Source organism: Biomphalaria glabrata, chromosome 5 (assembly GCF_947242115.1).
Source record: "Biomphalaria glabrata chromosome 5, xgBioGlab47.1, whole genome shotgun sequence".
Lineage (NCBI taxonomy): Eukaryota > Metazoa > Mollusca > Gastropoda > Planorbidae > Biomphalaria > Biomphalaria glabrata.
The window spans coordinates 9,138,295-9,165,206 of NC_074715.1; the positions used below are offsets into that span (position 1 = coordinate 9,138,295).

General features: G+C 35.8%; 1 protein-coding gene across 3 annotated transcripts; it reads right to left on the reverse strand.

The window, feature by feature from the left end:
- Positions 1-1,886: 1,886 nt before the first annotated feature.
- On the reverse strand, positions 1,887-24,918 carry LOC106063272 (uncharacterized). 3 transcript variants are annotated; one of them, XM_056028600.1, is made up of 11 exons: positions 24,555-24,918; positions 21,584-21,715; positions 21,306-21,476; positions 20,258-20,449; positions 15,599-15,784; positions 9,789-10,001; positions 7,979-8,113; positions 7,729-7,866; positions 6,474-6,608; positions 5,187-5,387; positions 1,887-3,684 (listed from the first exon to the last, which is right to left on the reverse strand). In XM_056028600.1, the coding sequence occupies exons 1-11, from the start codon at positions 24,619-24,621 to the stop codon at positions 3,560-3,562; spliced, it is 1,695 nt and encodes a 564-aa protein (XP_055884575.1). In that variant the 5' UTR covers positions 24,622-24,918; the 3' UTR covers positions 1,887-3,559. The 3 variants fall into 3 exon arrangements, with proteins under 3 accessions (XP_055884575.1, XP_055884574.1, XP_055884576.1); XM_056028599.1 differs by having other exon boundaries at positions 9,789-10,004; positions 24,555-24,916; XM_056028601.1 differs by lacking the exon at positions 15,599-15,784 and having other exon boundaries at positions 9,789-10,004; positions 24,555-24,915.
- Positions 24,919-26,912: the final 1,994 nt, after the last annotated feature.

Sequence of the window (26,912 nt, forward strand, 5' to 3'; positions counted from 1 at the left end):
CCAAGCGTTACAGAAGGCCTGAACACTGACCTGCTACGTCACAACTGATGGGCAGTTTAGACCAATAGCTCGTTGTCAGGTCACAGATCTGTACGACCTAAACATCTCAGAATAGTGTTCACACTTTTTTTTTTTAGTGACAAAGGAATAGGGCAATAAGTTATTTCCATATTAAACAAACTGTTTGGATTGTTTCTTGGTTAAACATTTTCAACAGCAATTAAGTTGCCTTTCACCAATTTTTATTTCCAAGAAAAACAAAACCACGCAGTTTCGAAGATATTGACATTTATAAAGACTGTACAGCTTTAATGTAACTCCTAGTAGAACTTATGTAGGCGAACATCCACTCTGAGTTGACCTAGTTAAAGTATAACCTCGGCTAAATATAGACGTACTTATATGATGTTTGGTGTGTTTAGCATTCTTTACATTAATAAAATTGCATTTAATTGATAAAATGTGTTAAAATACAAAAGTGAATCAAACTGTTGTGTTCAATCGAAACAAAACTATCAGAAGCATTTCCCCTTCTAGGAAAGCGCTAAAAATATAATTTTTAAGGGTTCATTTATCACTAAAACGTTTTCTTATGAAATAAAATCCAGTGAAATTTGTTTGTATGGAAAGCCCAATGGTCCACTGAATAAATACCTCATACCTAAGGGTGGCTATAGGCTATATGCCCTATGAGCAGCTATTCACAAGTATCTACTAATGGTAGAATAACATATCTCCTAAGAGCATTTATTCATAAATTTCTACTAAGGTAATCAATTCATAGTTATCACGAGAGTTGTGTTGAATTTTTTCCACGATCATCTGACATATGCGAATTTGGAGATGCCGTGAATATAGTATTGTTCAATAGCCACTAGTACACAATGGAATGACAATTTTTAGACTTCATTTCCACAAGTTTATTGCTTTCATTCTTAAACATGGCACAGCTTATTTACAATTCAGATACTGGAACAACAATAATACAGATACACTAACTAACGATCCATATATGATAATTAACGACCAACCAACTCTCTAATTTAACCAAATTAAGTAGCGATGTCAATATCCTTACATATCCTCGTCCCAGTAGCGGCCTTAGGGGGTGGCAAGTGGGGCAATCGCCCCAGGCCCCGCGCCTGAGGGGGGCCCCGCGATCGGAGATTTTATTGTCACCAACTTCGAAAACCAAATCAGTTCTCATAAACTAGGACTTGTTACTCAAAATTTTCTCAGTACCTATATGATACCAATTACCTTGCAAGCTCACAACATACATTTTTGGTTTCGTAATACCGTTTAGTCTCAGTAAAGAATGCATCTAATGACCTGCCGATTCAAGGAGGCTATCATCGTTAAACAGTTTTTGCGGTATTTAATGTCATACACGTACCCTATTTTCGGATCTAAACAGCACCACAGGACAACCACAAACACTTTAAACTACTAGATAACTATTTCTCATTTTATTATTAACCTTTACACGCTATTCCTTTAAAAAAAAAACTCATTAAATGTTCAGTAATGTTTCAAAGTGTCATACAGCACTGTTATGTCGCAATGCAGTATAAAAATAACTTGTAGGAATAAATTTAATATACTGTTACTTTAGTCTGCAATGGGGGGAAAAAGGGTTTAGGGTGTATCAGTTGATGTGCTTGTCCAGCTCTTTCGGTCAAATCAGCTTCCAGAAAGTTTGACGATGACTTATTACGTTGTTTTTTTTTTCCAATAGGCTACTGTGCATAGACATCGTGAGTCTTTATTTTCAATTAACTTTTTTCTTTAAGATTTACTTATGCGCAGTTAGACCTCTTAACAACTTAGCTACATATATATATAAAATGTCATTCATCATGTCGTCATAGCCCCGTGTGTGTAGCTAGACTTAGGTCAACACAAGCCATTTCCTAGGCTCAAAGTGTTTAGTTATTGACTAGACTACTAGGGCATTCAAGTTGTTTTTTTTTTAGGATTCTAGATATATATCTACATAAAATTAAACAAACAAGGTTATTTTAACAGTTACATTCACGCGTTCGCTTTAATTATAAAATATATATGACATCTTGATATCGTGCACTTCTAAATACACAAGCCAATGTTTTCATTCAATAATTGGATCTAGATATCTAAGTCGAATAGCTATATTTAGCTCCATACCCAATATTTTTATATACTTGAATTCATGCATTCGCTTTACTTATAACATTATTATTTTCTTCAATTGTTTTTAATGCACTATATCAGTAACTATGTCGGTGATACGCAAATTAACACCAGCGGGCCGCGGGTAATATATGGCTAGTATATTATAAAGATAAATAGTTTTATAGAGCTTAAGTTTAATTTTTTTTCTATATTTTGAAATCATTTTGTACTTTTAAAGAAGGAGCCTAAAATTTTTTAGTCTTCTGCAGTACTAGAAAGTACACACTTATCATCCTATACATTTTTAAAAACTAAAGCTAATCAAAACTTCCATTATACTCTACATCATATACACGAAAATGTTTCGTTTTAAAGTCATACATACAATTTTGCGAATAACACAAACGATATTTCTTTAATTTGATATTTGATATTTTTGGGGTTTTGGCAAATCGGCCAATTTTAGGCCATGTCGCACCCATAATCCCTAAAGGGTCATTCTCCCTTCATATCTGAGGAGCTAAATCTCACACAGGCAAGTCACTAAAATAAAGGTCCGTTTACAGTTAAGATAGTAAAAATAGTAAAAATGTGTTGATTCAATAAAAATCTGTTGTAATTATTATATATTCACAATTTCTCTGCCCCATTAAAATCAGACCCCCGCAGGCAACCCCAATTCCCGGACAAGGCATAGTATCTTCCCAGGGTCGACATTATCAAACAGTGTTTAAGTTGTGTGCTCCAAAATATTTCCCCCTAATATCCTGGTATCTGGGGCAATCAATGAGGGTATGTTACACGGTAAAGACAAGAGTAACAGTACTCACGACGACGCTGAATTAAACTTTTAATAAAGAATTGAACTATAGTTTTGACAATATATCATTGCCGTGGGTGTTGATCTTGGTATAGTCTCCTTTATCACCGCTAGATGGATACCCATTTGAAAAAAAAATGTTTTAAGTCTTAGAGTGAAGGTAATATTATTCTGTGTTATTAACAGATGAGTTTGGAAAGTTTCATTCTGCAGTGCTTGCAATACAAAAAAAAACCATCATATACTTTAAAAAAAAAGAATATATAACTTATCAATAGTAGATTTATTCTGAATACTAGAACATTGGTAACCTTCGTGGTACTATCTAGAGCCAGCTATATTTTATAAAAACTCCATAACTATAAGGTAAAATTGAAATAGAAAAGGTTAACCATAGCAAGAATATAATAAAATTTCACATTCATTGCTGTAATGTACATGAGTATAAAATATTTGACTACTAAAGTAAAATACAATCTGTTGTTAAATACGCAGATCGCCACTCCCAAACATACAACCTCAACGTATGAAATCGTACGTGTACATTCGACTTGACTTATGACAACAATTGGGGGAAACGGAAAGTTATCGAACGTTGATGTACTCATACTCAGAAGGCGAGTCAGTCAAGTCGTGAGAGTTGTCTTTCAGTTGTGACATTGTGAATACGCTTGTCTCATAACCATCATTCACTTCCTCATTTGGTTGAACTGTAAAAGAGAAGTCGGAAATGATTGATAATGACTTTAAGAATTTTATCTACTACAAAAAAATCTAATCTCAAAATATTGGTGTGAACTGTGGCTGAGGCAAAACTACTTGGTTACCAATGGCAAGAAGGCGCCAGGGTTCCTGGTTCGAATCCTGGTGAAGTATGGAATTTTTAATTTCGGGATCTTTGGGCGCCTCTTAGTCCACCCAGCTCTATTAAGGGGGGGGGTAGGAGGGGATGACAAGTGACTTGCGCTGGAATTTGGATTTAAGTGAGTAGGATTCGCGCAACACGTTGACCTCACTGTCTCGCCCTAAAGCCCATCCTTTTCCGGAAGCAAGATTTGGTCAAGACGTCCGGGGACAAGTTTGGGTGCAGTGGATGACCAGAGACTTTCTGTGAGTCTTGTCCTGCTCTTGAGTGCTCCGCAGCACTGTGCTGGTACTTGCCTTTCTGTCCGATTAGTCTAGTTTTGTGATGTTACGCACAGGCCGCCAAGTACAGACTTCACATGCTAGGTTTGACATAACCTCAGTGTACTGAGTGCCATGGACACGTCAGATACCCTCTACCTGGTTTAGCCGGCCAGTCAAAGCCGTATTGGGTACCTGACATTAGTTGGGGAAAAGTAAAGGCTGTTGGTCGTTGTGCTGGCCACATGACAGTTTCGTTAACCACAGAAACATTACCTCAAGTTCTGAAAGCGGAGCTTTACTTTTATCTTATCTTTACCCCAACATTGAAAACTCGAGCTCAAAATCATACTCAAGCTTAATTCCACGAAAACCTTCTCTCAGATACCCCCCTGTCACGTATCAATTTAAATAAACCAAGGTCTAGTTTAAAATAAACTTAACATATTTATGCCCAGTACGGAAAAACCGCAAGCGCAAATGCCAAAAAATTACCCATGACGTCATGACATCTGACAACGAATATTTGAATTGGCTAAAGCAAGCTTTAGGGGAGAAATTCAGGAAATGATTTGGGAAGAAAGCGGGATCTAGATCTAGTTTGGAGATTGTAACTTGAATAGATAAGACGTATATTTTTTTAATCAATTGTGAAATTAGATCTAGTACTAGTTTAAATCTATTTATTATCGAGCTTTGAGAGAAGATATTTATCTGATATAGTTTCATTTCTGTACATGCTGTATATTATTGTGATTGAAATAAAGTTCTGTTTTCGATGTAAAAGGATTTTTATTTATTGAATCTCTAAGACATATTTAGATCTAGAGATACATTTACAGAATCCCCGGCACGTCACAGTAACTTTTTGTAACATCTAACATCTCAAGAAAAGATCTACAACATATTAACACCTTCGACGAATTAGCCCTTCCAACAACAAGAAGTAATCGCGATACCCCCTCCAATCCCCCATTGATCCACAAGAGAGAATGAACCATAGCGCACTTGGAATGCTATAAGTACAAAACGGGCGTGCACAGAAGCCATTCCTAAATATGAAAACTGAAAGGAATATTGACGTGACCTGTTTTTGTAATTTGTTCATATCTGTGACATTTCTCCTCCTGAATTTTCGTTTCATCGTAAACAGAAATGAACTTTGGCCTTGGTCTCCATTGCACAAGGACGGTTTTACTAAGTGTTAGGGCCAAAACCACAAGGGCGACAATGCCACAACAAACTGCAAACCCTATTCCGAAACTGTTCATTTCCATAATGAATTTTTCTGGAATTAAATAAATAAATAAATAAAAGTGTGAACATGTTTCTTTATTTAAAAAATGAATCTATATTGCTTGGCACATGCGTTGAGCATTGGAAAAAAAGTTTTTAACTCTTTCTCTTCTAATGGACGAGACGATACCATCTTTGATTTGACCTCATTAAATTAAATTAATATTCGATTTTATAATTTTTACTTTGTGTTATAGAAAAAGAGCGTGTATTCCCCTTTAATTCTAGACCAAATAAAATATTTTCTGATAACAAACGAGAAAGTTATTCAAGCTTAATCATAACAGGGTTAAAAAAAAAACAAACAATTCCACCAGAACGTTGAAATTAAATACGGAGAGAAAGAGTTAAGGAGTCGAAGCGCTGTGCCTCACAATTATCACTTAGAGCACTGGGAATTACAGAACACATTGGATCATAAGGAACATCATTATTGAATAGATTAACGCAATTAGACCACGTCTTTAGATTAAGTTTTTAAGTATGTTATAGAATAAATTATTGTTGTTGATTCACATTAGTTCCAGAGACATATATTTGATTGGCAGAGCTACATATAGGTAACAGCAACAATCTACCAATACGAGAGTTTTTCTATGAAATTTGATGTTCGATAACTCGTAAGTCATCCAAATTTATTGGGTAAAGGTGACTGGTCGTTGTGCTAGCTAGATGATATCTTCATAAATTGTGGGCCACATAATAAGATACTCCTTCGCTTTTAAAGTCTGAAAGATAAATTTCACATTTACTTTGCTGTGTGTGTATATCGTATATTCGATGTTAGCTTGGCTACCGAACCTTGGGTCCTGGGTTCAAATCTTTGTGTAGGGATCCTTGGGAGCCTCTGAGTCCACCCAGCTCAAATGGGTACCTAACCTTAGTTGTGGAAAAGTAAAGGCGGTTGATCGTTGTGCTGGCCACGTGGCATCCTCGTACACCATAGGCCACTTAAACAGATCGCCTTTATATCAACTGCCATATAAACCACAAGGTCTGAAATAAGAATAGCTTTTTATGTTTTTGTATTGCGAGCCGCCTGCCTGAACGTACACAACTAGAGTACAGAATGACTTACTTATCTCACAGTTGTTTCCCTTATAGCCATCTGGACACTTCAAACAAAAGCCAGTCACGTGATCACATTCACTGTTGATACATTTGGATGAGCAAGTTGAAGAACAGTTTTTACCATAAGCTCCTTTGATACATTCTAAAATAAAAAAGTAGAGGGATTTTTAAAGTTTCAATATAATTAAAATATTTAGTTATATATGTTAACAAGTGCTATGCATAATAAATAATAATAACAACGGGGCCTACAACTTTGGAAGACTAATACAAGCTATGTGCGATAGAGTCACCCCGAATTTCTTAATAATTATTAGGCTTCCTTCAGTCGTAGAACGACTATGAACCATCTCATGGAAATGAGATTTGGGAAATAGGTGTTGTCGGAACGTTTTTGCCAACACAACAGTTTCTATAACTTCAGGCAGCTGATGTGTATTAAGTGGGGGCAACACAGATTGTTTTGGTCACTGACTCAAAATCTGTACTACAGGCTTTGCAAAGCCCGGACCATGGCCCCCCAATATCAACACTGTCATCATGGCTTCACATAACATTAAACAACGCTATGGCACCTCTGTAATAATGCAGTGGGTACCGAGTCACATAGGTGTGACTGACAACACAATTGCAGACTCTTTGGCCCACCAGGTGGGCAAATTCCACCCACTGATCAGGCTGTAAGCTTTCATCAAGCCCTGGCTATAATACAAAAAACAGAAATGGAAAAGTGGTTTGAGTGCTGGGACAAGTCCCAAAAAGCCCGTGGAGTCTGGGAGCGCATGAGGCGCCCTGACCGCACTTCCCCGTGGTGGAGGCTGTCCAGGCCTGAACAAGCTATTATAGCACAGTGCAGGACAGGCCACTGTCCTGTTGGCTCATATTTCTCGCGGCAATGGCCAAATTTTGATTCACGGTGCCCACGCTGCGGGGAAGAAGAGGAAACCGTGCCTCATATTCTGTTTGACTGCCCCAGACTTGCTGATCTCCGTCTCGACAGGTCTGGGAAACCCAAAATTTCAGATTCGGTGCCCTTTTAAAGTCCAGAATTTATATGACAGTGCAAAAATTTCTTTAGCTTGTAATACCTAAAGGGAATTCGGCCATACTAACATGACTGATTGCTAAGTTTTTTTTATTACATTGCAACTTATCGTAATACCGATTTTATTATTTTTTCTGGATGAATTGGAGTACAATACTTGTGTCATGGCTTATTTTATAGAACAAAAGTTATTTTAAAAACTAAATATTCACCATACCTAAGTCACATACAGGTGGGTTACTGTGGCCCAGACAACCTTGATCACAATGTCCAGAATAACTATCACAAGAAGAATGTAGACATTTTTTCGGGCACGTTTGTAGACAATTGACACCCCATTGATCATTGGAACATGCTTGTATTTAGAGAGAAACAAATATCACATAAAGAATATATTATTAACTTATGTATTCACGCCTTTCTTTATAAACGCATGACTATTATGTTTCTGCTTGTTCTTTATTTACCTGTCAGACATTCAGGTGGGTCACTATAACCAAAGCAAAATGATGTGCACTGACCGTTCTCGACATGACAGTCTGAAGTACAGACCTCTGGGCATTTATTCACACACAAAAGCCCCCAGTAACCCTGAGGACACTCTGGAAATATATATCATTTAAACAATTTGTAAAAAGTACAACATATGTCTGTCTCCACCGTACATCCTTTAAAAAAAGGAATAAGGTGCAGAAGCTGGTATGTTTAATTTTCAAGTGATCTTCTTGAAACTGTCTCTCCGGCCTGAATGAGAACAGTGTACACTGGCGGTGGGTCAGACTCACGGCAAAAGGCCGCGTACACTAAGACCCCCGCCATTTTCCTTTTCTATACCAGGCTAACCATGCGGGACACGACATTTATGTAATGGCCCCTTGAGGAACAGCGCCTGGATTGTGACAAGGTTGTGGGAGCTTTTTTATAGCTCCGCGCAGTGCAATGAGAATGCTCTTTAGGCACCCCCACGGGAGTTTTGTTTCGCTACCTTTTAGCCTAATTGTTTCCTCCTACGATCGTTTCCACCCGGGCGCCACTATGAGGCAGGGTAGCTTGCCCAGGAATTTTCAAGTGATAAACTGTCTATATATGGATAGATTATAAATGTTATAATAATAAGGCTTGTCTTCGAGTCCGAAAATTAATAAGGAATGTAATATTTCCCGTGGCAACGCAGCCCCAACTGTGACCTACATATTTTGCCAGACCCAGGGCAAGCATAAGCATTGTCCGGCGGTGCTCGATTAAGATTTTCTTTTCGCCGTTTGCGTCTGTCCTCGGCAGCGGATTTCTTTTTGGTCTCAAATTGTGTCTTTGTGATTCTCCAGATGTCTGTTTCTGAGGCAGCATGCAATAGATATAAATCCACGTTAAAAAAATTAATAAAAGGTGTACCAATGTTTTGAAGAGTAATAAATTATATCTTTAAAAAAAAAAAGACGTTAATTCTTCCTTCAAGTATTGAAGAAGAAGACAAATTAGAATGTCTCCGTTAACGTGATTCCATTTTACTTTCTTATACTAAAACGGCAGAATTTCGAGGGAAAAAATAAGGTCAACGATAAGACGTCTTTCATAAGAATAAAATCTTACATTCCGTTAAAGGGGACATTATTATTATTATTATTAATATTATAGCTTTTATATAGCAACTTTCATGCTTATAGCATGCTCTAATCTCATTTGTGGACCAGTGCTGCCTTTAGGCGCTCAGTAAACACCACTCTGCCCGAGTCGGTCGTCGAACCTCGAGCCCCCTTCTAGGTAGCCAAGCCAATTCAAGCTCTAGCGCACTTGGCCTCTCGACCACGCTTCCCATCGTTTGAACTGAAAAAAATGAAACCTACAATGTTAACCAAGCAGTAGACGGGAATCTCTATCGCCTGAAAAAATCGATCACGGCACAATGAGTACTTTAAAAATTAACTTTTTTTTATATACATAAAGGTTTTATGAGTAGATGAATATCTTAGTCATTGGAAATTATAATTTCTATATTAACCCTTTCTCTCCGAATTGACGATGCCAACGTTGATAAGACATCACTAAACGAAATTGATTTTCGGAGTTATAAACTTTAGTTCAAGTTATGTAATAGGAGCGCACATCCCCATACCAGTCGATACCAACTATTAGATTTTTAGCTAACAAACAAAAAAGTTATTGAAGTTTAATCCCAAAAACAGGATAGTGAAATACAAGTTTAGCAAAGTGAATAATTCTATTGCTACAAGGAAAATAATTACGGAGAGAAAGAGTTAAAGAAATTGTTTTGGTTACCTCCATAAGCCTCCACTTCAGTCAATGGAAATAGGATTGAAGGATGATTAGCCTTGATAGAAACTCTCCCCGTTTGTGTAGTTGCTGGGGTTAAGATGACATAAGTTCTTATAGTCCCATCTTCCATTGTATGGGTAGAATAACGAAACCATGGAGAGTCACTCTTGTTAAACAGTTCTAGTGACAATAATCCCGGCCATTCGTTAAAGAGTACTACTGTTTGTATAAAAGAAATATTAAAGATATTATTGCAAAATTTAGTTAGAGTACTTTAAATTAATAAAAATGGAAGGAGGTATAGCTTAAAAAAAAATATTTTGCTTTCTCAACTATCTTATCTTATGAAACATAGACGTAACTTCGAAAATGATGATTACGTCCTACGCGTGTTCGTAGGTCAATCTACTCATTTATGCTAATAAATGCAGAAGCATATTAAGCTAAACCTGCGCCCGGAGCAAAATAATTTATTGCCCCCCCCCTCACACACACACCATCGGCCCATTTTTCAATGAACATTAGACAGAAATCTAGTCTTAGTTGCTTTCTGTATAGTAACCTTGTCTCAGATCCACAAAGAAGGGTTGAGAGATCCATTGCTTGGTAGACACTGATTTTGGTAGGCTGGCGGGGCGATTGTATTCTGCCAAATTCTCGCCTGGAGGCGCCCAAAAGCACTACTCGCAAGTGCCAGATGGTTATCAACTTCCCTTAAAAGCAATTCGTCATTTGATACTATACTTCCTAGATATGTCAAGTGGTCTATCACGTCAAGTGGCTGTCCATCTTTGGGGGATGAATAGATTTTAATGGTTGACTTCTGGAACATGACTTCTGTTTTTTCCGAGGTTAATAGATAAACCGAGAGGCGGCAGCGTATGCAAATTTGTTGACTGCAATGTGGAGATCATGCTCATTGTGAGCTAGCCGAGAGTAATCATCGGCATAGAGAAGCTCTGTTATGACCATTTCTTTTGTTTTTACAACTGATATTAGCCTGCATAGAGTATATGATTATACAAATTTTTTCTCTACATGGATCTAAAAAGGAATGTAAAACCTCCAGTAGGTAGGCTTAAAAATGCTAAAAAAACAATTAATGTTATTGAAGTTTATCACTACTATCAATTTAATTCTTAAATGCTATGATAACACCGAGAACTTATCATACCTATCACCACAATATTAAAGTAAATTTATTTATCTTCGGTGAGACCCATATAAATCAACTGATAAGTTGTATTAAACAAATACAATTAGGACTTTAATTATACTCCACACTTTTAGTTTCTCATCGAAAGCTTGTCATTAACAATGAACAAGTTTCGATCTTCGCTCTTTGTAATGAACATGAAAATCTGATCTTGTTTTGACCACTCGCTAATGCTCCTAGATCTGGGACTATGACTTTATAATTGATAAACTCCATCGGGTATATTACAATTCACATTGTAAATGATCATGAACCATATACGACTTCTCAATAACCTTGACTGCTCAACAGTATTATAGGGTCTGGACGTGGATGCGTTAACCTGTTTGTCTTGTGTGTTTTGTAAGTGAAAGTATAATCTGAATAAACCACATAAAACAAGGTTACAAAGACAGTTTGTGTGGAAACACAAACTCAAAATCGGCCCCCGAAGTGGTCCACCCAGGCAGGCTTCAATATTTTCAGAAAGAACATCTGAATGAAATTATATCAAAGACAAATGACAGATAAGAATAGAAAAAGAAGGTTGACAGATCTTGTGTAGTGCCCCAACGGACTCATGAATAATTTGGAAGTAATTTAGATAAGATTTACGTAAAATAAAAAAAAGCCTATATAATCTATCAATAGACTGAATGCAACATTAAATTTAAAAATAGTAGATTAGTTTTAGTATATTATAAAATTGCAAAATAGATCTAGACATATGGAAATCAAAATCTACACCATAAGTCTATATTTAGATCTAGAAATTGAAAATTTAGATATTGATCTAGTCTATATAATTCTAAACTAGACCTAGAAATTCTAGATCTAGAATCTACAATGATTTTAATTAGAATATAAATCTAGATTTATTGTAAAAAAAAATTTATAGATTTAGTGTTAACAATCTAGATTTAGACTAAAAATGTTTTTAACAATACGAGAACGTTGCGAGCTTCAATAAACATTAGTGCACCGAGTTCGTATGTACATTTCATTTAAAGAATTTAGTCCATATGACGTCAAAGGAAAAAAAAATCTTTTACGTCACACGGCCTAGTTAGACTAAAAATGTCTTTAACAATACGAGAACGTTGGCGAGCTTCAATAAACATTAGTGCACCGAGTTTGTATGTACATTTCATTTAAAGTATTCATTCCATGTGACGTAAACGAAAAAAAAATACCTGACCTCACACGGCCTATTATATACTTAGACTAAAAATGTCTTTATTAACACGAGAGAGAGAGCTAACGAGGGTACATAGATATGGAGGAAACTGAGTTCTTATAGTATTTCATTTAAAGATGTGTAACCTATATATATATATATATATAATTTTTGTGCATTTTGTCTGTCAGTTTTTCTGTCCGTCATGTTTATATCGAAAACAAAAAGAAGACTGGTTAACCTTTAATTTTCCTTCCAAAACATAGAATTAGTTTTAAGTATCTATTATAGATTTTTTCCCGGACGTTTATATATATATATATATATATATATATATATATATATATATATATATATATATATATATATATATATATATATATATATATATTGTTACGTATTTCTGAATCTTCTGGCTAGATGTATTAGTTGGCACACAAATAAAAACACAGCAAAGAACTTGACGACTAAACTTTCAGTTTCATATAACTTTAATGACTATTAACTCGAACAATTCGTTACTGTAACATGTAGCGTAGAAGACTGTACAATATCTGTCAGTTTACAGTTAGCTATACTTCGTTGCAATTCATCTCGTCACTTCGTTGCAATTCATCTCTTCTCAACTTGCATCGAGCCGTATTCCACAGAACAGACCAACGACACACTTCCCAGTGTCGCTCCAGGTCTCCCAAAGCTGAACCAAGTCGTACTCAAGTCTACCGAATCAGAGCCGCACACGTCTTACATCGACTGTATCGACTGTAACGGCTCAAGTCCACTGTAGTTCGCTGTATAGACTTTAACGACAGTAGTCCACTCCAGTTAACTCTACCCTAGTTAACTTGCATCGAGTCGTACACATTTCTCTTCCACAGAGCCGCACACGTCTTACATAGTCTGTATCGACTGTAACGGCTCACTCACGACTCCATACGACTGACTTTCACATTAACTCTTTGGCTTATATAGAGTCCCTAATCGCTTGTCCAAAGTTGCACAAACACGGCTAATATCCTCTGGAATAACACGTGAGGAAACGTCACATCCTGTCTTTGTTTATACACGTAGATTCGAGAAAACATCGGCTGCAGTGTCATCTTGCCGGGGTCACAAGTTGTGACCTCTATCTGTCACTGGACATTGCTAGTACCTTTTTGGAATAACATGTAAGGACACGTCACATCCTGTCTCTGTTTATACATGTACATTCCAGGGAACTGCCGCTGCTGTGTTATCTCGTCGGGGTCACACGTTAACCTCTTCCTGTCACTGGTCATTTGTAACAATATGTATACAAAGAGACATAGAGAGAAAGAGAGAGAGAGAGAGAAATAGAGAGAATCTCAGATAAATCAAATTCAGTTAATTAAATTTTTAAGATGATCTAGTATACAAATTATATCTACCGTAGCCTTGTGGAGAGATTTTTAAACCATACTTTGGTGTTAGGAAGTTGTTTTCCTTGAAAATCCGGAACATAATATCAAGATAAAATTAGATTTTGTAACGTTTGAGCAACAAAATTAATTGTAGTATAAGATAGAAATGCGATTTAAAAGAAATAGAGTTAAAATGTTTTTCATAAAAATCTGGAGCAACCAATTTTTGTAAATGAGAAGATTATGTGTTTTATTTGTTAGTAGAGGGATTTCAAACAGTTATTTGCGTTAGGGGATTTTTCTAATAAAATTCGGAACAATTTTGGAGACGATTTGTAAGATTATTAATGTTATGTAGGTCGATTTCTTTTTTAAAACTAAATCCGGAACATTCTTTACCGATTAAAAACTTTTTTCTATGTTTCAGCAAGAAAATTAAATGTAAATTAAGTCTAACAAACCTAATATCGGCTTTTCTCCTTACGGGGGCCACTAAAAGTGATTTTCAATAATCGTTTCTAGTAAATTACTTTCTTATTTTAAAATCCTGAACAACCTATTGTCGATACTTTTGAAAAAAATGTCATTTGACATACATTTGTTTTAAGTTGAAAATACGGAACGATTTGATATCGATAATTAAACTATAGTAACGTATTGTCAAAGAATATAAGTGTAATGTTAGTCAATGATAAGATTTCAGATAATCATTTCACATAATTTTTTTTTATATAACAATTTCAGGAACAACTTTATAGTTAATGAAATATAAGCCCGTATGGAGATTTTCATTTAGTATTTATATGCTATTTAAATCAAAAGCCCGGAACAACATATGATGAATCAAGTGTTTTGCAACTTTTAAGCATGGAAATTAAATATAATATAAATTAGAAGAGAAAACAGACATTCATCGACTTAGATTTGTTTTCCCTATTATAGATAAATAAAACTATATAGATGTTCCTAAACGAACATTAAAGGTTAAGTCAGATTTTTTAATTTATATTATATTTTGCCAAGTCATTTGTTTTCCTGGCTGACTTAGGCAACCTATTCCATGCTCTAAAAGCACTAGGGAAAAAGGAGTATTTGTACAAATTTGTCCTAGCATATGGAACGAGGAATGTGCCTTTATCTTTCTGTCTTTCTGAGTATTTTATTAGATTTTTATTTTTTATTTCAAGAATATGTTTTATGTTTATATGTATCATTCCTACTTTACTTTTAAGTCTTCTCTCCTGATGGCTTTCTAAATTTAATGATTTTACTTAGGTTGTTACTATAATGAATCTCACTGCTCTATTTTGTGTCTGTATCAATTTCTTAATGTTTTCTTGAGTTGAGGGGTCCCAAACGGAGGATGCATATTCTATTATTGGCTTAACCAAGGTTAAATAACATGTTCTTATTTGATTTGTAGATTTTTGTTTTAAGAAACCGAAACGCTTCATTTGATTTTGTATAGTTTTGTCAATATGGCGATTCCATGACAGTTTTTCATTTATCATAACATCTTGGTATTTTGCATTATTAGTCTGCGTTACTGGTTTACCATGAATAAGATAAGTGGAATTAATTCGTTTTAGTTTTTTTTTTATAGTTACTCTTAATAACTGATAATTTTCTGGGTGGAAAGACATGCTCCAATTTGGTTCCCATTTCTGTAATTTATCAAATTCTCTGTCTGTATCTTGATGTGTTTTTATTGTTATCTATCTATCTATCTATCTATCTATCTATCTATCCATCCATCTATCTATCTTTCTATCTTTCTATCTATCTTGTATAATTTTCAATCAATCAATCAATCTACCTTCCTACCTACTTATCTATCTATTAATCTATTTATCTATCTATCTATTTATCTATCTATCTATCTATCTATCTATCTCTATCTATCTATCTATCTATCTATCTATCTATCTATCTATCTATCTATCTATCTATCTATCTATCTATCTATCTATCTATCTATCTATCATAAGTTACATTATAGATTGTAATAAAATATATTATCTTAAAAATATAAACGAATTAAACTCGTTTCGAACTTTACCATGGTGATATAGTAAAACTCTAGTCATCACAACTGGTTGGCTTAAAGTAATCGAAAGATTTGTTCCTCTTTTGAATCGGAAACGATCGATATCTCCATCCACTGCCTCACTCAAATTGTAGACTTTTTCATTTTCTTCATAATTAGAGAGTAATACAGCTTTCTGTCCATATGCAAAATTGCGACCTTTAGTAAAATAAAGATAATTTGAAATTGAATTTTGAAATATGTAATTATAATAATTGAAAACAGTTGTTAATTGTCATTTTAAAATGTTATACATTAAACCAATATTAACAAAATACAAGTTAAATATAAAAAAAATAATTTATCGAAACAAAGCTTCTTTTGAGTGAAATGACATCAATTATTTTGAATCACTAATAAAATACATTGTAAATGTCAAAACTATAAATAATAAACGTATGCGAATGGAAATATTTGTATTGATTGTTTGCGCTGATTTCAACTTTCTTTTTTATTGTATGCTCAGTGCACTATCGAACTATCATATTTATGGATCAGTTTGCTGGAAAAAGTGTGTGTGTGTGTGTGGGTGGTAACTTGGAGAAGTTTTATCTTGTTTCTCTTCGAAAGCAGATTAAAATGTCGATATGCTTGCCACTGAGCTGGTGAAGTACTACTAAAAATAGAAGTGAATAATTTACCATTTTTAGGCAAAGACGAATTCTCTACACAACGCTTTTGTCCTTTTAGCTAAGTACATTTTAATAAATGAACAAAAAAAAAACCAACAACAACTAATTATTCACAAATAATTGATTAACGAATTGTTTCAAGCGTTGTGTTTGGTAATAAATAATTGTTCAAAGTTTAAAACATAATCAGAGAGTGGAAGGTGGGAGGAAAAAAAAATGTGTGTAAGATTCAAACTAGACAGACAAAGTAAGTTGATATAGGCTTTGTGAACATATGTATAGTTAAAGGGAAACTCCGATGGTTTGACAATTTTTGATATAATATGTGTTTTGATTTACAGATAATGAATATAATATTGTTTTTCAAAATTTGCAATAATAGTTTGTAATTGGTGTTTTTTCTGACATATATTTTTCTGCGCATCCAAAACGATCAGATTTTTACCGGGTTACTATGTGACGTCACACTAACCTATTAATTTAATCTATTGACTTATTGTATAACGGGAGACCATGCAGTAAAGTTTACATTCTCCTAAAAAAAATATACATCTTTGTCTATGCAGTTTGATCTAGATCTTGTAAGCAAAGAAAAAAATGCGAGTTGAAAGTAGATTTACATGCTTGACTAACCACGGCAGTGTGTATCTTCTCGCCTGACCACTCAACACACAACAAACACTATCGCTTGGTTGTCTTGTCATGACTAACTATACGTAATCTCGACTAGCCTTACACTGACCACTTTGTTAGAATCAGTCAAACACACGATCTATTTACTTTTTAGGACAGGGGGTGGGGGGGGGGGCTTAGATGAAAATGTTACTTTTTTTTTATCGAGTTGGTTATCCTAATGCTTTTAGATCTCTCTCTATTTATATAACTGTAACATATCAGTGGACTAGGCCGTCATTAAGCCTAACAGCCTAACAGCTATTGAATGAAGCGATACGATTGGTTAAATGTAATTTCTCTTTCAGTATTGTTAAGGAAAGTGACGTATGCCTAACCTAAAAACAAAATATCAAAGAACCCCGTTTTTTTTTGGAGATGTCAAGAATTTACTGTCTATTTTATTAAATATAAATGCTTCTAAGCATTTAAATACAAAATGGTAAAATGTTTACTATAACAACTTTTTTACGCAGAATTAAATATGTCAATAACTCAAATTTGAAAAACCATCAGAGTTTCCCTTTAACATTTTAAGTTTTGACGTTCCCTTTAGAAACAAGATTAAAATGTCACAGGCTCAACTTCTTACAGTAGGGCAGAGAATTGCGCTTGTAAAGGTCGGAATCCTTGATTAGCTTGAAGACGCTTAGGAGCGCTTACCACATGTTTACGATTTAAAGAATTATATATATATATATATTGCTCCTGTCCCGGAAGACAATGAATTCCCCCAGGTGAATCACTGGCTTTGGTTTCGTCTTGAGACGGGGCAGAATCTGGAGTGACTGATCGGCAGAGTTTACCACAGTTCGTGCATGTATATGCGTCTGTCTTAGGGTTAGCTGACAGTGCAGCTTTCTTTTTCTTTCTATTGACTGATGCAGCTTTGTTTCTTTTGCTCATGGCGAAGTTGGTACCAGTACGTCCAGTCTGTCTCCATGCTGTCTGGTCTTGGGCTAATTTCAAACTACTTGTCGTTTTAAACTAAGCTCTAAGCACCCATTAGAGCAGGCATGCATGGTGGATCAGCACCTAACTGTCTGAGGGCTGCCCAGGTTGAGGCGGGCGGTAGCCGATCACTGAGTCGCAAAGACCTCTCCCACCGTCAATCCAAATCAAGTTGGACTTGTAACCCATAACTGTTGTCTCCTGTATTGTTTTAACCGCTTTGCAGCAGCACCAGAGTTCCTCTCCTGGGCGCATTTCTGGGCCTTCGATAAAGGGGTCATGGGTGGCCCAAGCGTCGTGGTCCGTCTCTCGTCCTTGCAGATGAAATCCAAAGGAACGCTTACATTTGGCATAGCTCAGTTGCAGAAGCTGCCGGAGGGAATTTCATAGTTGATACTCCCAACTCTTAAGGGACTTCACTCTGATTTTCCTCAAGATTTAAAGTTAGGGTACCCCTCCCTAGACGAATTGCCTTACTAAGCTTACGAGCTCCATCTGCCCGAAACTCCCGGTTTTGTGGCGCCAGGTATCCGCCTTCACAACTGCACCTGTTATTTAGAGCAGTTTCGCTGGGCTTAGTATCTAAGCCACACGAGCAGGCCAGGTGCTGGACTTAGTTGTCATAGGCTATCTGAGACGCATGCTATTAGGAGTATTTTATAGACAATTGCAGATTATCCCCATCGACACCTCCTGCCATGATAACCGTAAAACTAATTTTATTATATCTGACATTTACTTTATCTGACATTTAATACTCTTGATATTTGCTGACATTTATCAGACATTTAAATCACTTGACATTTGTCTATCAGACATTTATTACCACTAAATGATTATCTACATTGTAATTGTCTTTTTTTTTTTCATTGATCCATATATTGTTATCATCATAATCATGATCTCTCATTTACGTTTCTCACAGAACAGGGCCTCAGTAAAAACACACTACTCTCCACGGTCTCTTGCTAGTTTTTTTAATGGCTTCCCAGCTCTTTCCTGTCCTCTCGGCTTCCTTTAGTATACTTCGTCGCCATGTTCTTTTTGGTCTTCCTCCACTTCTTGCTCTTTGGGGGGGTTCTCCATTATATAAGGCCTGCCTAGCTCTGTTGCTGGTATCTTTTCTAAGGATGTGACCAATCTATTTCCACCTCCTCTCTAAGATCTGCACCTCTATATTTTTCTGTCCACTCATCTCCTACAGTTTGATGTTTTCTACTTTGTTGTACCAGTGTATTTTTAAGATATAACTCAGATATCTGTTGATGAAGGTCTGTACTTTTTTGTTGTCGCTTCAGTTGTTCTCCATGTTTCAGAACCATACAGTAGGACCGTCTTGACCTTAGAGTAAAATATTCTTATTTTAGTCTTGTTAGAAATGTGGGGAGATTTCTAGGTTGATTTTAGTTGCTTAAATGTCTGTATTGACATAAAAAAAAAACAAAGCTTATCTAAGCCAAAGAACTCCGCACATACAATTATATCTTTCAATAATGTAGAAATAATAATAAATAATTGTAATTAATATTGTTTTTAAGTCTCAATTAGTTCCGCATATGGCAGTTGGAGACATAACTTGTTCACTTATCAAATTGGATGAAATCCTACATATTTGGCTGCATCTGTGAATACAGAAGGATTAATTCCCTTGTTGATGTCAAAAAAATAATTTATTATCATTAATTAATTAAGTAAGTGTTGTTGTTTTTATTGATTTATAACTCGTCTATGGCAACGAATAACTGTGCAAAGTTCCGAGAACGGATATGGGAGAAATAACATTTTTATCAGACAGACAGATATACAGACAGACAAACAGACAGACAGATGTATCGAGTGAGTTATTTTAATCGTATTAATAAGTTGCTTCAATATAATTTTATAAACGTATTGGTACGTAGGTACTAGATGTATTTGATTAGCTCAAGATTCTACATTATATATATATAAACATAATCTTCTAAAGCTTTTTAGTGTTAAGGACATATTTCAGTGATTGAAGCAAAAGAAACGCATGGTGTTTTGTGAAATATTGAAATAGAACTTAGTTAAATATACAATATCCTCACTTAAAAAAAACAACAACTACAGTGAATTGGTTTTTCTATTCTCGGTAGCGCGTTGGCTGAATGGTTAAGCATCAGACTTCTAAACCTGGGGTCCTGGGTTCGAATATTGGGGAAGACTGGGATTTTGAATTTCGGGATTTTTAGACCATTCAACTCTAATGGATACCTGACTTAAGTTTGCGTAAGTAAAGGCGTTGTACTGGCCACATGATACCCTGCTCGTTGACCTTAACATCATCTGCCCTATAGTCCGCATGCTCTGAAAGGGACACTTAACATTTACTATTTTTTTCCACTTAGATACCTACCTCCACTTATGTATAGAGAACACAGGCTGGCAAACTTTCCTTCTATTTTTAATGCCATAACGTTGACTTTATCTTGACACCAGACATCGAAAGTAGAGTCTGTCGCCAATTGCAATTTCTGTTGTTTACATGAGGTAAAGTCTGTGTCTGAGACATTAGTCTTGTAGCGAATCCTTACATTGGGAAAGTAATCTACAAATAAGAAAAACATTTTAAAAAATATGTAAAAAAAAAAAATGAAAGCTTTTATTAAGCGTATATGTATCATTAAGTTTGGATCAGTGGGAAGCGTGGTCGAGAGGCCAAGTGCGCTTGAACTTGGCTTGGCTTGGCTACCTAGATTGGGGCTCAAGGTCCGATTCGGGCAGCACGGAAAACCAACTCCTAGATACCCCCTCCTCCCCCACTAGTCCACAAATGAGATTGGACCAAAAGCGCTCTGAGCATGCTATAAGCATGAAAGTAGCGCTATATAAAAGCTATAATAATAATATAATTATATGCATCACTGACCCAGACATAATAAATGTATGCGAAATATTTTACCACTTCTTTTTGTTGAGCTTTTTACGTTCTAAATGCGCTATGATCCTTTCACTTGTCTGATCCTGTTTCCAATGTCCTCGATTGTGATGCGGGCTTAGTAGGTGATATCTTACTTAGACTTAGATCCTCCCGCGCCGTTCGGCGCATTGGGCAGCAAGCTGTCTGAAGCCTCCTCGCACCTGGTGTCCACTCTGAGTACTCTGAGGACCTTCGTGAAAGTGTAAAGTTCCCCTTTCAGACCTTGTGGTCTGTGTTTCTGTGTCGTACGGTTTACGATGGTGTTACAACGACCAACCGCCTTTACTTTTCGTCAATTAATGTCAGGTAATTATTAAAGCTGGGTGGACTCAGGCGCCCAAAGATCCCCGAAATTAAAAATCTTAATCTTCACCAAATTCGAACACGGGACCCCCGGTTCGGATGCCAAGCGCTTTACTGCTCAACCATCGCGCCTCTTTCCGTAATAGTAACATAGAATCCTAGAAAAGAATAATGAACCTACCAAGTTTGTTCGTAATTAGGCGTATCCATGTTAATGGGTAATTAGTTTGCCACGTGACTGTGACGTCGCTGACATTGTATTCGCACGTGTCATCATTGTTGTCGTGCAGGTTTATGGATGCGTTCCTTTGGGGGAGAACCACTGTGGCGTCATTGGCTTTTGCTAAATCGTCTGCAAATATATTTTAGTGAATTCTACGTGAAATCGTAAAAATAAAGATATTGTCAGTTAATGGAAACACCTCATCTGAAAAATAAAAAAAGCCTTTTAAAACTCACTGTATTGACACCGAGGTCCGAACCATCTACTTTGGCATTGTCCAGATCCCGAGCACAGACCGTTGTTACAAGAGGTCGTGCAATGGCATGGTAGAACACAGTGGTTATTTTCTGTACAGGAGTTATCCAAGTCTAAAGAATATATAAAGTTGATACATTGAAATTAACAAAAAGTATCTTTAAATCTAAACTAATTGAAAGCAAAAATACAGAGACCTGTTCCTTAGTCTGTTGAACCGCTTTACACTAAAACTGATCTGTCCAATATCTTTATATCTTTCTATTTGTAGTTTGCCTTAAATAGAATCTCCCTTCAATGACAGGCCCCTCCATTCTTTTATGTTTCAAGCCCTGAGGATCTTGTGATGGAGCCAAAAAGTTTTAGATTGCGTTATGGACAGTGGTCAGCAGGTCATTGTGGGGCCCGATTGCCATGTTTCTAATTTCTAATCGCTCACACACAGCACGATTATATGATTCTAACGACTTATGAGCAATTGCCCTATATCTCCAATACTAGCATTTATTTATAGATGTACAGTGGAACCTCGAGGTACGAGTTTGATTCGTTCCAGAAGTCGAATTACTCGTATCTCAAACGATCTTTTTCCCATATAAAATAATATAAACCCGATTAATTGGTTCTAACCCTATATAAAGTCCCTAAAGTTACCTAAATGCTGATAAAGACATGTCATGAATTAATAAATGTACATGAAACACGTATAGAATCAAATAAATAATGAAATGAGACATGCAGAAAAGAGATCAATCAAATGTCTGTAACGCAGTGGTCAATGTACAGAACATTATCTGGGTGGCTGACGAAGGCGGCTGAGTGCGGGCTAGGAGGAGGGAGCGAGGGGGGGGGGGGAGGACGGGTTGACTGCACAGAACAAAAGCAACGTAAACAACACTTGATTAACAGCATCAACAAAACAACACTGCTTCGTGTCGTTGGATATCATCCTCTTCTTCGTATAATTTGACTTTGCACTGAAGTTAATTTTCTTAGGACCCATGATGCACAAGAATAATTCCGATTCAAATCACTTAGCTCGCTAGCTTCAACACCCTCACTACCGAGACGATCTGTGATACTTGCGATTGGTCGAGATCATTGTGTACCCACACTCTGCTGTTTTTGTCCAAGTAGTGGCTGAGGCAACTTCTCCCCATTTTCCCGCGCTTTCAATTATGGTTCCTATTCCGAGTGAGAACGGAAAGATCCGATTTCGCACGATCATCATCGATAAGTTTCAGCTATTAAGCTCGACTCGTTACTCGAATTGTCGCTCGTAAAACGAACAGAAATTTCGCTCTCGACGCTGCTCGTATCTAGAATTACTCGTATGTTGAGCAGCATCGTATCTCAAGGTTTCACTGTTTCATTTTTGGGAGGCGGCCACTGCATGAGAAAATTAAAGCTGCCTTTGATTTGTATTATGATATTTAATGGAAGAATCGTATTATTTTAAATCCTATATTAACTAACTAAATCTGCCTGTCTGTCTGTCTGGGTGTATTGTTTTACACTTTTTTCCCCACTTCCTGTTCTTGGATCATATTGAAATTTCGCACAATAATAAATAAAAAATAAAAAAAAAATGCTAATCAATTAGTGGTAATAATACGTGCAGTATTGAGAAATATGGCAGCGATTGATCGGAGTTCTCCGTCAATTCAATATAAGCTTAGTGACCCCACACAGTAAAAACTAAAATTACTACAAAAAAAACCCAGCAAACTTTAACGTTCGAAGGGAATTCGTTACATGACGAAGCATGCCGAACAGAAAAGGCAGGGAGCATCTTCTTAAGGCTGCGGCCAGTTTGGACAACAAAATCTATTGGACTAAGGACGAAAAAAACAATTACTTAACACAATCGTCATCCTACAGCAACGTATGAATGCGTGACATGGAAGTCATCTGCCAAAAATTGAGAAAATGCTAAATGGGGCTCTGATTACAGAGATCGTGTCTCAAACAAATAAATCAAACACCGAACTGGCACTTGACCACTTAATGATGTTTGCGGAACATGTCCTCCGACAGAATAAATTACGTATACCAAGAGGAGGACCAATACGGAGGAAAGCGAAAATAGGGACGTCCTCTTATAACTTGGCGCCACACTTTTATAGGGGGCCGCAGAACAATGGACACCAGGTGGGAAGAGACTGCAGACGTTGTCAGTGACAGATTTTTATTGAGGCAGTTTGCTACCCAATGCGCGGAACGTCGCGGAAGAATCTAAGTAAGTACCAAGAAAGTAAGTAACACCCAAACATGCTAATTTCCTGCTATCAGTTATTAATCCAAACCCAAAGTTCCGTTTATATTTTTGAGAAAATACCAACTAATTCCAGGTACCCACTTGAGTTGGGTAAGGCGCACTAAAAAATACCGATATTATAATTCCCTGTCTTCATCAAGTTTGAATCCGGGACCTTTTGGTTCAGAAGTAATGCGGTTTATCAGTCAGCCATTAAAACCTGATTAAATACATTTACGAGTTGAAAATATTTTTTTTTAAATTGACTTACATATTAACGAAACTATTTCTGTTATATGAATATCTATATATATCTATCTATAGAGATAGATAGAAAGATAGATAGATAAATAGATAGATAGATAGATAGATAGATAGATAGATAGATAGATAGATAGATAGATAGATAGAAAGACAGACAGACAGACTGACAGACTGACAGACAGACAGACAGACAGACAGACAGACTGACTGACTGACTGACAGACAGACTGACAGATAGATATATAGATAGATGTGTATTTTAGGCCCACTGAGAAAAAAAGATATGAAGAAAACTATGTTACTATATGCTATTGTAAATAAGATTTTTCATTTTATTGAAGTAGAAATTGTAAAGCTTTCTATCCCTTAAGACTTTAATTACCTCTACAGTATCATTAGTTACATAAGAAGTATTTAAAAATTAAACTCACCCTGATAGGTCCGAGGTATCATATTAAACATATAACAATAAACAAACAAATATGAATTGATTTCCATCTAATTCAATTTAGTAAACAATTGATAAACATTAGTAATGTAAATTTCACTTTTCACTTTTCAACCAGACTGATATATCTATTATGGTTACGCGGAAGCTCAACCCCGGGTCTACTTATAATTAGTGTAATGTATATGTTTTATAGTAGTGACTAATTGAGTACATGTGTCAATAGACAAATTGTTCATTATACAAAAAACAGTTAACAAGGAAGGCCTACATTATAGCCTACAGCAACAATAGCTTCATTGATAGCATGGCTAAGTTCAAGAAGTCATGTGATGCAACATTCAACTGACTCATTTAATTACGCAGTTATGCGTATGTTGTCCTCTAAGTATTTTTTTTTATACAAAGCTTATATTAACTCACTATATCTGTCTGTCTATCAGTCTGTCTATCTGTCTGTCTGGTAAAAAGGTTGTACACGTGTCTATCTGTCTGTCTGACTGGTAAAAAGGTTGTACACGTGTCTATCTGTCTGTCTGTCTGTCTGTCTGGTAAAAAGGTTGTACACGTGTCTATCTATCTGTCTGTCTGTCTGTCTGTCTGGTAAAAAGGTTGTACACGTTATTTCTCCCACACCCATTCACGAATCAATTTGAAACTTTGCACAATTATTCATTGGCAGAGACAAGACACGAATCAATAAAAAAAAAACAACAATTAGTCAATTAATTACTAATAATTATATATTTTGTTTAATAATAACAAGGGAAAATTAGTCCTTCATTATTTAAAGATACCGCTGAATATCAAGGGGTTTTCCTCCACGTTGATAATTGAATATGTTCTTTCTTCCACACCCAATCTCGGATCTTTTTGAATCTTTATAATTATTTATTGTGCACAACAAAACATGAATCGCCGCTACAGCATCAACCAATTAGTCAATTAACTAATGGTATTTAATTATTATGTTTGATATAGAGTAAGGGAAAGAACTTTTAGAATATCGAGATGTATATATATATATATATATATATATATATATATATATATATATATATATATATCATAATAATAATCTTTATTGTCCGTATGGAAATTTGTCTTACAATGTGTGCATTACCCATATATATATATATACAGTTGTAAGCGCGGAGTTCTTTGTATTGGGTTAGCTTCCTTTCTTTAAAAAGGATTTTGTATTTTGCTTGTTTGCCCTTATAATAATTGGCTATTAATATGCCTGAAGAGAATGTTATTATCATGTACTAGGCAAGAAAACGAAAACAAATAAAAAAATTCAGAGACTAGCAAAGTTTGGGCCATGAGTGCGTCTTGTTGTATATGAAGATCAAGTTGCAAACCCAACTAACACCTATACTTTTGTCAACATTTAAGGCAGATCTAGCTGGGACCTATGTATTGCCGTACATTAAATGCAGACCTTGCTAAGACTTATATATATTTTTACACATCTGATACAGATCTAGTGGCGACCTATATATTTTTTTTCACTTTTAATACAGACCTCTGTTAGGACATGTTCATTTTTCCACATCCAGTGCAGGCCTATCTAAGACCAATATTTTGTTTCCACATCCAATGCAGGCCTATCTAAGACCAATATTTTGTTTCCACATCTAATGCAGACCAAGCTATTACCTAAAAATTCTTTTCACATCCACTGCAGACCTCTTGTATGAACGATATATATTTTCCACATCCTATAGAGGCCTAACTGGGACCTATATATATATCTGACCACATCGAAGCTGAACTTTGTAAGACAAGTTCGTCATTCTTTGCTAACATTCTACAAGTTTTTATTTTGCTTATCACATTTTTCAGTTACAGCAAGAGGTGAAAGAAGAAAACATCAACAACTTAGCTTTAGTGTTTATGTAAATGGTACCAACTTCTGTAATGTTTTTCTTTATATTTTATAATAAAGGATTATGTACAGCAATGGTGCGGGGTGTTGGCTTAGTAATAGGGCGCTTGTCCACTGATGTGTGTGATTAGGAATCGATAGGAGAAAAATTCTAGGGTTCGAGTCCCGTTGAAGACCTAACTCGTTAGGACGACCCTGAGGAAAAGGTAGCACTCGTTCTTGACATTTGATTTTCCGGGTCTTTCAGATTCAGAGTATTGGAAATTATTTTAATTTAGGCAAAAAATAATTTATGATTATGTTTCAGGTAAATATGCCACGTCTTACTGACTTGTATTACTATCATTTGTTACTAATTTAAAGTATACTACTGATGTAAACTGATGCACTAGACATTATTGTTACTTTTTGTTTGTGATAGTATTTCTGAAAATCTGTAAGTAGATTTCA

What these genes read in the sequence shown, in the direction of transcription:
- LOC106063272 (XM_056028599.1), bottom strand. Translation starts at nt 24,621, where the DNA reads ATGGAAATCAATTCATATTTGTTTGTTTATTGTTATATGTTTAATATG. An exon ending in CGGACCTCGGTGTCAATACA is followed by an intron (nt 21,477 to 21,583) that starts GTGAGTTTTAAA and finishes ATATATTTGCAG; the next exon opens with ACGATTTAGCAAAAGCCAAT. An exon ending in TGAAGTGGAGGCTTATGGAG is followed by an intron (nt 8,114 to 9,788) that starts GTAACCAAAACA and finishes ATATATTTCCAG; the next exon opens with AGTGTCCTCAGGGTTACTGG.